The sequence below is a fragment of the Barbus barbus genome, assembly GCF_936440315.1.
Source record: "Barbus barbus genome assembly, chromosome: 20".
Classification (NCBI taxonomy): Eukaryota; Metazoa; Chordata; class Actinopteri; order Cypriniformes; family Cyprinidae; genus Barbus; species Barbus barbus.
Window position 1 is genome coordinate 16,852,353 of NC_136748.1, and position 12,681 is coordinate 16,865,033.

At 37.8% G+C, this 12,681-nt stretch overlaps 1 protein-coding gene across 8 annotated transcripts in view; it reads right to left on the bottom strand.

Annotated features, from left to right (window-relative positions):
- Positions 1 to 12,681, bottom strand: part of LOC306886372 (protein quaking-A) — a 122,299-nt gene that overhangs the window by 42,940 nt on the left and 66,678 nt on the right. Inside the window, exons 5-8 of one of the 8 annotated variants that reach the window (XM_079443413.1) lie at positions 11,134 to 11,221; positions 9,114 to 9,536; positions 6,184 to 6,258; positions 3,325 to 5,195 (exon numbers count right to left, since the gene is read on the bottom strand). In XM_079443413.1, the coding sequence (XP_079299539.1) occupies positions 5,179 to 5,195; positions 6,184 to 6,258; positions 9,114 to 9,536; positions 11,134 to 11,221 (603 nt within the window). In that variant the 3' untranslated portion in view covers positions 3,325 to 5,178. Of the gene's footprint in view, positions 1 to 3,324; positions 5,196 to 6,183; positions 6,259 to 9,113; positions 9,537 to 11,133; positions 11,222 to 12,681 lie in introns of those variants that run through there. The other 7 variants (XM_079443419.1, XM_079443415.1, XM_079443417.1 and 4 more) reach the window with 7 other exon arrangements.

Here is a 12,681-nt window from a genome sequence, read left to right on the forward strand (position 1 = left end):
ACACATTACAAAGATCCTTTTGAATTATTTTTGCCATGAAAAACAGGTTCTCTTCACACAACTTTTTACACCTCCATACACAATCTATATGAAGACAATTTCAAATAAATGTGTGTGTGTGTATATATATATATATATATATATATATATATATATATATCAAATGTATTTATATATAATAAAAATATTTTATTTATTAATATATAAAATAGTAATATTTATATAAACGGTCTTTGAAAAGTCTTTGCACAAACCTGTTTTGTGGGCCATTTCAGCAACAAGATCTCTTTAAAAGCAAAAGAAAACACTCTTGCTCTTAAGCTTTTTATTTGAGAACCGTGCTACAGCTCTCCACACAGAAACTACTGGACCAAATGCTTTTATAAACCACAAACAATCAATGAATTATCAAAATTATTATTTAATGATTTGAATGCTGGTGATTGTGACCTGTGAGGAAACATTCCCTGAGGACATTTTTGCTTGTGAAACCTTCCCTTAATTAATATAATATTAAGGCTTTGTTTGCTCTTCAAAATGAAGATGAATACAACTTCAGTCAGTCAACATATAATGCATGTTTTCCATTCTGAAGCTTCACTTAGTGGGATAAAGGTGGTCTTAAAAAAAAAAAAAAAAAAAAAAAAATATTTGTGCAGTTGCAATGCATTTCAAATTAGTGAAAAATTTATTAGGACAAAAAAAGTCACATTATTACACATTGTGCTTGGGTTGTTTACAAAACATTTCCCCACAGAAAATATTGAATTAAAAAAAAAAAAAAAAACTCATACAGTGAGGACCCTGACTTTAGTCTCCAAGGCAACAACACCCAAGCAATTCCTACAAGGGCAGACTAGTTTGTTAGTACTTTCGTTCACGTAAATGCTCTGAAAAGCAAACAGCAAGCAGCCCTTGCAGACACCTCATCTCACCGCCACCTCTGCAGGTCAAACGACCTCCAAAAACTCCACATGACCCGTTACATATGAAGCCTGATGGCTGAATGACGGAGCAGAGCTGAGATCAGAGGCACTAGAAGTTTGGGCAGGATGGTCATTCATTTGCACTGATGAGTTAGGCTAAAGCAAATTACCTTCAATGGTGGCAGTAAATGCATCGATTCCTGAGGCTCAACAGGATTTTAAAAAGAAAGGGCACCGTTTAGAGCCTATTCAAGGACAAAAAGATCCCAAATTGGACTAAATATTTCCAGTTGTAGTGTTTTGTAACAAAGTTGTGCTTTGACTACAGAGATCTAACTCCCAATTACATTACAGTTGTAAAGAAAGCAGCGTGGAAACACCAGTAGCACCATTAAACTGAAAAGTGAGGCAGACAAGGCATGGCAGCACACGCTTGGGAAGATTTCTACAGCGACAAAGATGAAAGTGGAGTGAAGGACGGACTGCCTTGTGCACATTTACCTGTTAGACTGCGTGGAAGTGTGTGAGAACTGTAAATGTGTATGGACCTCTGAAAAATGCATCTGTTTGAATGTGTGTGTGTGTGTGTGTGTGTGTGTGAGAAACTGCGAGGGTGTTCACACACCAGATTTAATCGTGTTAGTCCGTGAACCAGACCAAGGTAGTAATTTATTAAACTGGTTAAAAAAAAAACACAACAAAATAATATCAGCAAAGTTAGTAAAATTCTTACTAAGAATGTTTATTAAAATAAATGCCAAGGATGTTAAGAAAAAAATAACAGCATACACCATAAAAACTAAATGCAAGCATGTAAAAATACCTATGACAAGAGGAACTAAAGTTGCTAATGAGTTAAACAAGCTAAAGAATCAGCAAGAAAACAAAATAACTGTAGGAAAAGGCAACGCTCCCAATGAGAGACAGATTTGAGTAAAGAGTGGGCTGAGAAGGAGAGCAGAGGAGGAGAGAGGACATGGAGAGAAAAAAAAAAAAAAAAAAAAAAAAAAGGTGTAGTGGGTTTCATCACAAAAGGAGATCAGAAAATAATGACTTGTACATAGAAAATGAAGTTAGAAAAATACATTAGAAACCTGTAACAATGGCTGTAATTTACATTACACGTGTAGTAGGCAGGCGGAAGAGAACACAAGAGTTTTCTCCATACACCTGATAGACTAAACCTAACTCCAAAACATTAACAGCATGTAGTAACATGGCAGAGGGGATTCCTTTAATACTGTCCATCTCTCTGTAGTCGTCTTTGCTCCATTCTAATATTGCATTTCATTATTTCAATAGGTTTAAAAATATGTATAACACAGAGGACAGAAAAAAAAAAAAAAGACATTGACCTTTTTGTGTAACACAAGTGAAGAACAAGACTACATCAGAGACTGCCAGGGTTACAGGACACAAAGTTGAATGTAATCTTACAGAATGTGATGAACACCGGTTGTTTCAACGATTGAAAACTGCTGATCTTGAGCGTGTGATTTGATACTGTGGCTCTTCTGTGACTGTTTGGGTTTGGCACTGATGGATATCCCAGTGACCTTCCTCTCAGTAATACTTTGAGTAAATTATTAGCATTATTTGCTCTTTTCAGATCAGTGCACTGTAAAGCTACATCTAACCTTTGTGAAACGCCAAAAAGGCTGAATACTTTTCCCCTCATCCTTCTGGTCTTTTAGATCAAAAACAAAAAGCAAAAACACTTCCTTGGCATAAAATAACGTATGTTTTGGCAAATATGATCAATAGCTTCCAGTTTGCAAATCTTGAAACAAGAGGAGGTTTCAGGAAAAGTCCAATTCATTGAGAAATCTCCGTTCTAAAACACCTGGCAGACTTCCACATCATGATTGGCAGTTGTTCTTAACAAAAATCACAGTAACCAAATACATAGACAGCATTGCTGATTTTGTCCTCATAATATAAGAATAACAATGCAATAAAACAGAAATAAACACTTTGTTCAAATGGGGATTAAAGGAAACAACAACAAAAGACTTCAACTTAATTTTGGGAAGACGAATCATGGCACATAGTTAGCTGGTCAAATGACTGCTATTCCTTTGCATAGAATAGATTCAGTGGCACAACACTGCAACAGCCTCGTGGTTTAACTCTTGGGGTGCTTCCTCTTCACAAGCCCTCCCTCGCTCTGCACTATTCCTTGTTGGTGCTGGATATTATTGAACAATGTAACACTCGGAAAAGAAACGACCGTCAGTAAGGCACTTATCTCTCTAACTATACTCTTCTCCTCTCATGTCATGCAATTCCTCCAACAGGTTTGACTATATTGGTCTGTTTTTTTCCCTTTGGCCAATAGTATCCAAAGTCACGCAACCTTTCGCTGTACTATTCTACAAATGTTTTTATATTTTTTTTTGTATTATGTTTCATATTTTGTAACTGCAAGTTAAGTATAAAAAGCTAAAATTGCCAAAAATATATATTTCTTCTCCAGCACCCTGTAAAAGTATCTAATTTTGATCTTTCTGTATTTTAATATGCAATGACATATCTACATTTGTATACATTTTATATATATATATATCATGTATGTATAAAGCAATTCGAAACAGGCAGACATGGCTTTCACATCCTATGTTTTCTCGAGAGGGTGTATAGAAATGAGAGTGGGCTCAGTAGCTGGGGGTATGCAGGACACATTGTGGATGGGCTATTTGAAACGATTAGAAATTACTCAGTCGCTTCCCAATCGTGAATTTCAATTCATGAGGGCAAGAACACCTGCATTTAGTTTCAACTCAATTGAACTGATTTTTGGAAGGTTGGACGGGGGAGAGAAAGTTTTAAAAATTTAAAAAATGAAAGAAAAACAATTAGATAAATCAACAGAAACCAAAAGAAATCGTGTACATACAGCAGTGAGGTTAAACCCTCCCCCGTTCTGTCTACCTTATTCATCTTCCTTAGTGTTCATTGCTTTTGTACATCAAGGAAATTAGCGTCTTGTGGGACAATTCATCACCATTTCATCCATCTTTTGATTTGCTATTATAACAAACAGATACAGGCATGACATCAAACCTTTTCAAACTCTAGACTAAAATGACAGAACCCTTGGCGGTTAGATACATACTCATAGATATATGAAATTCATTAAATGGAAACCCTTTGGCTAAATGCGCGCACAATACTTTTTTTTTTTTTTTTTGTCTATCTCACAGCTCATTCAAAGAAAGATTTGTAGAAAGTTCAGGCACTGTATGTGGGGAAGGGTTGAGTGTTTTTGGGATGGCATAGTTCAGTAAACTGATTCCGGTTCATATCCCAGCTATCCAACCCTGAATATCCTAGATTTGAAGACTCCAAAAACACTTCACCCCAAACAGCTCTTGCCCTGCCTGACTCTGCCTACCGCCCCCTACTGAGCTGGCACATATACTGCAATGAGCAGCACCTATAAACCTGCAAGTATTGCCAAACGCTAATAAGATACATGGAAACATAAGAAACAAAATAGGGAGAAGTAACAGAACAAAGAAATCAAAACAAGCTTTTTGCAGTCTGTCATTATCATAGCCATGCTCTAAGTCAGCTGGACAGGCACACCCAGAATGTGTCAGCACAGTAAAACTCATCAACTGAAAAACACAGGATTACATCAGAGAAGGACAGGAAATACACAAGTTGGTGTGAGTGCAGATTTCTTTCCTTCTTTTTCCTTTGCTGATTATTCATGGTGACAGTTTAAATGGGTGGGGTAGCATATAGAAATTATCTGGATGCCCTGTTTAGCATTATATCTGATAAAACTAGGGTCACCAAGTTGCATTTTTAATTTTTTCTCATTTCTTTTTTTTTTTTTTAAATTGGAGCTTTGGGAGTATAAATGCATTTAAGGGCTGAATTAGCAGAAGACGCTTCTTTATTGCTTTTAAACTTCAGTGCAGATTTTCGGGCAACGCAACATCACTGTTAACATCCACCCAGTCATTTGAGATTTTAAAAGAAAAAGAAAGAAATAGTAAAAAAAAAAAAAAAAAAAAAAAAGATAACAAAATAGAGTATCATCGTTGTTATCGCTACACAACGTGTGTTGGTATGGAGGGTTGTTGTGTTTTATGTTGGTTTATGTTAGGATCACTGCTCGGACAGGTGCCTCTCTCTCTGCGTCCACCAGGCTAGCAAAAGGCAATTACCAGTTAATCTGATCAGCAGGCAGGCTTGGGCGGCTCATCATTGGGTGAAGAGTTCAGAGTTCAGAGGTCATTTGTTAGTTGCCGGTGGCGGCTAGGTGGTTAGGAACAAAAACGAAAACAAAGAAAAAAAAAAAAAAAGGTAGAAAAGATATTAGTTAGCAAGAAGAGACCGGAATGACATCATTTTAACAGCAAAATGAATGCAATCTTTGTTTAACCCCCTAATTCCATGGCCAAGAGACAAACACAGGCTAAACCTGGTTATGATCATGACTCTAACGCCATGATCAGTTCAATAAGAACGTTATTACATGTAATTAAAGCGCTACAATGCCCCATATTCCCACAAACAAAAGCAGAGAGGTATCACAGACAAACGAGAAAAACACATTCAAACAAAAACTAGTAACATTTTAGTGTCTTGAGTCTAAATGCGTGTTACGAACAGTGTAATTAGTTGTGAGGGGGAATCAGAGAGCTAGCGCTACGTTACGCAAATAAACAGATAAAGGTCGCGAAATATCGCTTTGGATTTTTTCTTTATTTTTCAGTGAACGTATACACAGGATTCAAAAATACATCTGCTATAAAAAAAAAATAGTACCTTCAGTAAAACGAAATAACGGTGTAAAGTACATTTTTACATTTCGAGTTGAACAAACAAAATCTGATTAGCTTAACCTGAGATACTTAAAATATATATGCATATAAATATATTGAGGTAATAGCTTATGCGCTTAGCCAATGGCAATGCTGGCAATGGAAGCTTATTCCAGTCCCTTTGTATCTTAAAAACGATTTAAACTAATGAAAAAAAACAAAACAAAAAAACACCAACAATCTATTTTTGGGATCTAGACGTAGTTAAGAAATGCAGTGATATATAAAGCTATGAAACAAATGGCATTTAATTCAGTTACAGTCATAAACTTCCGCAAACCTGAGTGTTTCCAGAGACATTTCACATGTAAACATTTCCACAGTAAAGATACGCAGTGTATAAACATGTATGATCCCCCGTTCAGAGGTAAAGAAACAAAGAATTTCAGAAAAAGGTAGAAGTATCTTATCTAACTAACCTCTGTCTGTGGTCACTATCCTTTGGTAAGGATGGACCCGTGAATCATGTCTCCGCACTTTAGTAGCCATTGCACCTAGATTACAACAGGTCCATAAGGTTAGACATGGTTCAGCCCAGGAAACAAAACATACATGTAAAGCCTGTGGACCACAGCTAGACCACATATCGCTGCAGCAGAACTCTAGAAACCAGAGAAATACAGAACACATCTAATTTTGACCTTTTATTTTAGAGATCCATTCGAAATGAATCTCAGCTTCAACTGGCTAGATGTGAAACAGGCTTTACATGAAATCTCATCTATATTTCAAATTTATGCATTTGTTTCCACATATAATACATATTCACAATATCAACACATTGGGTAGAAATTCATAAACAAGAGTAATAAATGCATAAAAAAACAGTAATTGCTTTGACTTACTAGATTCTAAGATTGTTTGAGACGGGCTGGCAAGGAATCGTGTTTAAAAAAAAAAAAAAAAAAAAAAGACAAAAAAGGTGTGTTTTAGGAAAAAACCAATTACTATAGTGGAAGCAGTGTCATTTGATAGCAAATGTTAATCAAGTTTTGACACCCTGTGATTACTGTATGACAGCACCTGGCTTGCTAAACTTCATCTCTGCATTTCGTTCTCTGCTCACAAGAATTCATAAGTGAAATAAGTAAAAAACTAGAATAGATTGCAAATTCTAAGCACGTTGATGATAAAATGAATTTACATGATCTCCTTGGCCAATCTCAAAGGTAACGAACGCACAGAACAAATCGATTTGAAATAACTCTTGATAGGGGACTAGTAATTGGTTCCATAGCGAAGGTCCATTCAACACCAAGAGCGAAATTTCTCTATAAATTGTAAAAAAGTGAAAATGCATGAATGACTAGTTTTTTTCTTTTGCTCCATACATTGATTGTTCTCTATAGTCAAACCAATAATATATATATTTTGTTATTTATGTGCCTGGATTGGAATTCCAGATAGATGTGCAGTTGGCAGCTGTTAATACTGTTGGTCTCAGAATAAAAAGAAAATAATATAAACAACTGTTAAGTAATATAAATACTGGCAACAGACAAGATGTAGTCACAGTACACCTTGTTTATTATTATACAGTGCTATATTCCTATGTCAAAGCATTAATTTGAATACAACTTTCTTTATCGGTTGTTTTATCATCATCATCAGGCTTACAATGCAACTCAACTGATAAAACAGATTTCACTGGCAAGTGAATGTGGTGGGAAGTTTTGCAGGTTATTTTGGTTTAAAATGAAAGAAATATGATAAGGTTGCATTTTGCATTAAAATAAGAGAATTTTGTATAAACAAAATTGATGTAACATTACAGTATGTGAATTGCCAGAGTTGTTTTGTTTCGCTCTTGGCATACACAGACCTTGAGACGGATTGGTGAAGGAAGCAATATTTCAGTCTCCCAATCAACCAAAAATTTCAAACCATACAAAATACAGTACCAAAAACTAATACAAAATATTAACTGACATTTCAAAAAAAGGGATTATAAACATTGAACATTTTTATGAGCAAGTCAAGATAAGAATTTGTAGATGCGGCACATTTTTTGGGAAGGGGAAAATCAGTGTAATCGATTTAAGCACAAATATGTGGAATATCAGATTAACGCAACAGAAATTTGTTTCTGGTAGCGGAACCAAATTATTTAACAAACACCTTGAGAATGAACGGCATTCCAATTCTGCATGACTCTGCAGAGCTCCATGTGGGCCTGGCAAGGTGTGATGATTGTACAAAATCACATAATGACATCAAAGAATAGCTGCTAAGCACGAATGTTTTAGCTCTCCTCAGGAGAAATTCTGGAAGTGCTAACCGTTCCCTCTAACTGTGTGTGTATACGCCCACATGCTATACTGCAACAGCAGATGTCCAACAAATCACTTCTGATTGCACAGAAGCCCAGCCAGTGAGCGAAAGGGAGCGAGTGAGAGAGGACATGGTCTGGTCTGGGGGTGGATTGATGTTGGATCGATACTGTAAAGTAAATAAAAGGCTGCTAAGCTAGCGAGTGTTTAATTTTAAAAGTGGAAACACGGCACTGTCAGAACAGCGAAAGACCCAAACGTGCCAACTATACAGCATCCAGTGAACTGAACTCCCTCCATCGAACCAAAGACAAGCACAAACCAAAGCTATTCAAGTGCAACATTCGGCTTCTGGCAGACATGATTTTATCATGCTATTGATTACCATCTCAATTTAAAATGACTGATTCCTAATGTTTACATTGATTTGATGCAAAGCGTTGAGTCTATAAAAGAGGTTGTGAAGTCGTGGTTATCATCTATCTTATTTGCAAGTGTTTGCAGAAGCCCCTCACTAGGCAGGGGAGTATGGGTAATTCTCTCTGAATAGGGTCGAGCGCTCAAGTTCACAAGGGTAAAATAAGACAATTGGATACAGTGAGAACAGTGGAAGAATTTAAGGAACATCCCCAACGGGACTCTGGGCTCTTTCTCTCTCTCTGCCGCTCAGCACTGGTACCAAGGCCTGCTACAGCAGGGAAGAGAGAAATGATTTCAAAAGCCAGGAGAAATCCGAGGGGATCCACCAGTAGCCTGCCTGACAAAGCCTCCGGCATGAGAGAGAGAAAGAGACAAAAAAAAAAAAGATGTGGGCAAGCAAGCATGTCGCTATTGTCTGCAAGAGCGAGTGTGCGCGTGTGCCCTGAGAAAAGACTTCTTACGCAGCAGGAAAAAAATTAAATAAAAATAAAAAATAAAACATTTTAAAAAGATGAATATACCTCAGTTAAGACACAGATAAATGGTCCCTTTACCAGCCCGTCTCGGTAGCAAATGTATTTTTTGTGTCTATGTAGTTAAGTCTTTAAATCACCTGGGTTACCTAGCCCGCTAGCATGAGCTAGTCATTACATATTTACCTTTCAGTGAGTCCTGAACTGGGCCGGGTGACGACCCATCCAACATGCCCCCGTAAAACACCCCGGGAAAACCCTCTTGCGGGGCACCGAAGGGTGAAATGCCAAGCCCCCACGCCCGCTTACCTAGGACTCCGCTGTGGTCGATGGGATATTCCAGCAGAGACGTGGGCGCCAAGGCATAAGGGTAGTCGTAGGGCGTGGTGTAGATAATGCCCGCATCGGGCGTCGGGGGCACCAGGGTAGGTGTGCCATTGGGTAGCACAGTGGCCATCTGAGTGGGCCGAATGATGTTCATGATGGGGGTCCCTGCCGGAGTGGGGGGCCTGAGGGCGGACGGGGGGAGGACCTGACCCCCAGGGCCCGCGATCAGACGCGGGCCTTGAGCAGCTGCTGCCGCTGCTGCAAGAGAGAACGCAAGGGTGGCTGCCGTAAACAGAAGAGTGAAAGATAGAAAGAGTAAAAGAGAGAGAACAAGAGACACGGAGAGAGAAGTAATGGGAGAGATAGAGCGATAGGGGAGGTTGGGTGTGTGAATGTGTATAAAATTTTCAGAGCAGAAGGGGGAAAAGCAGAAATGGACAGAAGGCACAAAAACAGATGTGTGAAAAGCACAGGCAGGGAAAGGAAAACAGAAGTACACGAAAAGAGGGAAAAAGAGGGTGGGGGGAAAAATAAAGGAAAATTAGTCCATGCAATGATCAATGAACCACAAAAAAAATTACACTCTAAAGCAAACTAAAACCCACAACCAAAATCATTACAAAAATTAATCAAAACTAAAACACAAGGAAGAACTGATGATTGATCATACCAGGGCAAACCGATCATCAAAACAGTGGCACTAATACACAACACAGAGTCACTGATTTAAAGCAGCACATCTAAACCTGATGTCCTGTGGCATGTAGATGAAACCGCATTAAGTTTGTATGCTAAAAAATGCTGATGTTATTTCTTATAGTTGTAACTCTGAAGCGCACTTTCTAGAATTGATTCCACTAACTTGCCATAAGCTTTCCCACATGAATCAAAATCTCTACATGCCATTGGGACATTTAGTGCAGATGTAGAGAGGAAATAAACCACAACAAGGCTGAAAATTAAAACCCTTGTGAACATTCTGCACTGAAGCGAAACAGATGTGTTTCTGTCCCTGTCATATATACCTAAAATATGCATGCACACATACATATATCAATACAGTCATCTATACAATCATGCAAATATTACTTTACAGAGTAGTATGAAAGCCCAAAACCCTTTATGTCAATGTGGAAATGCATTGCAGTAATGAATATGTATGACATGGGTGGAATCGTAAACTAATATCTTTGAGCAATAATAAAAGTTTATGACCTAAAGACAACCTAAAACACACAATCATGCAGCAAAATTATTCTGTATGCCACACCAAGATAACACGAGCTGTGATTGCAATTGGAACAGCTTTGAAAGGAGGTGGGAGAGAGAAAGAGAGGAGGAGAAAAAGAGAGAGGGAGAGACAGAGGGAGGGATCATGAGAGAAAGAAATACTAGACTGTGGGCAGATGATTAGATGTTTTCATGAGGAGTGTGCAGCGAACAGGGTTCTTTTCTTGAATTAAAACGAGAATCTCATGTCTGATGAACTCTCATATGCGCAGTGTTTTTTTATTTAATTGCTCATTTATGGTCAGAATAAGTCAGCACAGAAAACAACGTGTGTATCACTGTGTGTGTACGTATGCGTATTTACATGTGGATTAAGGATGGATACAAGAGATGGATTATGGTTGGTTGTGATTTGATATTGTGTGTGTATGCTCTGTGCCCTAACAAATACTGGTGTGATTTTGTGTGTGTAAGCATTTAAACAAACCTCTTTAGTCACTGTGCAACACAATCACAGCTGAACTCACATTATTCCCTAATAGTTAGCTTCATGACTGTCTTGTGGGCGTGCTGATGTTCAAGTCTATTTATTCTGGAGTGTCTCTATATAAAGTTCCTGAGCTGTCGAGGTGTGAATGTGTCTCCTTACGTGTTTTGATGTTGGTGTCTCTGTATGTTCCGTTCAGAATGGCCAGCTCCATAAGCTGCATCTTCTTTAGATTATCTTCTCCTTCCGCCTACAAAGAGAAAAAGACCAAGGGGAACCTCATTACTCACACAACCAATCACCAATCAGTATTCATGTAGAAAAGAGGGACAATCTGTTTTCAATAATAAAAAAAGCAGTGAATAGCAAAGCAAAAAAAGTATAAGATTCATAAAAAAAAAAATAAAACTAGAAAAAAAAAAAGATAATCTCATTAAATGTGATTCTATAAAATGGGCCATATCCAAAATGTCTATAAATATAATGAAAATTAAATTAAAACGCAAAGTGCTGGAGTAGAACATATGAACAATTTACTTTTAGCAGGAACTAGATGTCTAGTGCTTCTAGACACAGAGACACACAGAGAAAGCAGCACACTTTCAATTACTAAGAAACCGTAAACCAAACATGAGATCTCTTAACACAGTGCAACTAAAAGAAAAAAATAAATAATAATAAAACACCGCAAAGGAGACTTGTATTTCCAACTTCAGAGAGGAGGAGAGGGGAGAAATATAGAGGGAGTAGAAACCAGCTCAATTCAGATTTACACATCAAGCAACAGACACACTGGAGGGCTGGGACACCTTTAACTTTTCATGGCATTTCAGAGTTTCCTTAGGAGAGCACACATCAAAGGACAAACTACTTTGACAGACACCATATTTGAGTGGTATTGTGAGAGTTGCCCTTAAGGGACTTTGACTGCAGAAATAACAGTTCTAGATTAATACAACTCTACACATCCACATGACTCAAAGCTAAGAGAAACCCTGAGTAATTTCCTCAGAAAAACTAAAAAAAAAAAAAAAACTGCACTGAAGCTACGGATGCCTCCGCATGAATGACTCACCCATTCCTGAGCACTTTAGTAATTCAATACAGATGCAAAAACATTCTCTTCTAGAAAGTGAAGCTTTTGTTTGAACCCTTTACATCTGAGGAGCTTGTGGAGAGCCAATGAAGATTCATCTATGAGCTTGTTACAATAACACCACTCATGTGAAGACAGAACAAAAGAGAATGGGCTCAGGCTAATCGAATACACTGTGGAGAGAGGAAAAAATTCTTCATTTGTCCATTTAACTTCTTCCGAGCCCGACAGTTGAAAAGCAAATTTTCTTAGACCAACTCAGATTCTTACCAGTCCCCTCATCCACAGTGAAACTGAACAAAGTTTCCAATGACCAAGCAGAACATCATTCCTGTGCCTTTCAAATGATGTCTCTTCGCTCTTATTCTGTCCAGCCGATCTCAGTTTTGGCATAGACGCTCTATTACTGTCTGAAGTGACAAGGAGTTGACCACTTGACAAGGGCAAAGATCTGCTCAAGGGTTTCCTGCTCAAGCATTTCACTGGCCACTTTGATATGTTAAGCTCCAAAAAAAGTGAGTGATTTGCAAAATAGTCTATGAAGGTAGAAATTTGTGTCATTCATTTACCCTCGTCATTTTAGAATCGTATGACTGACTTGACGCATAAAACGT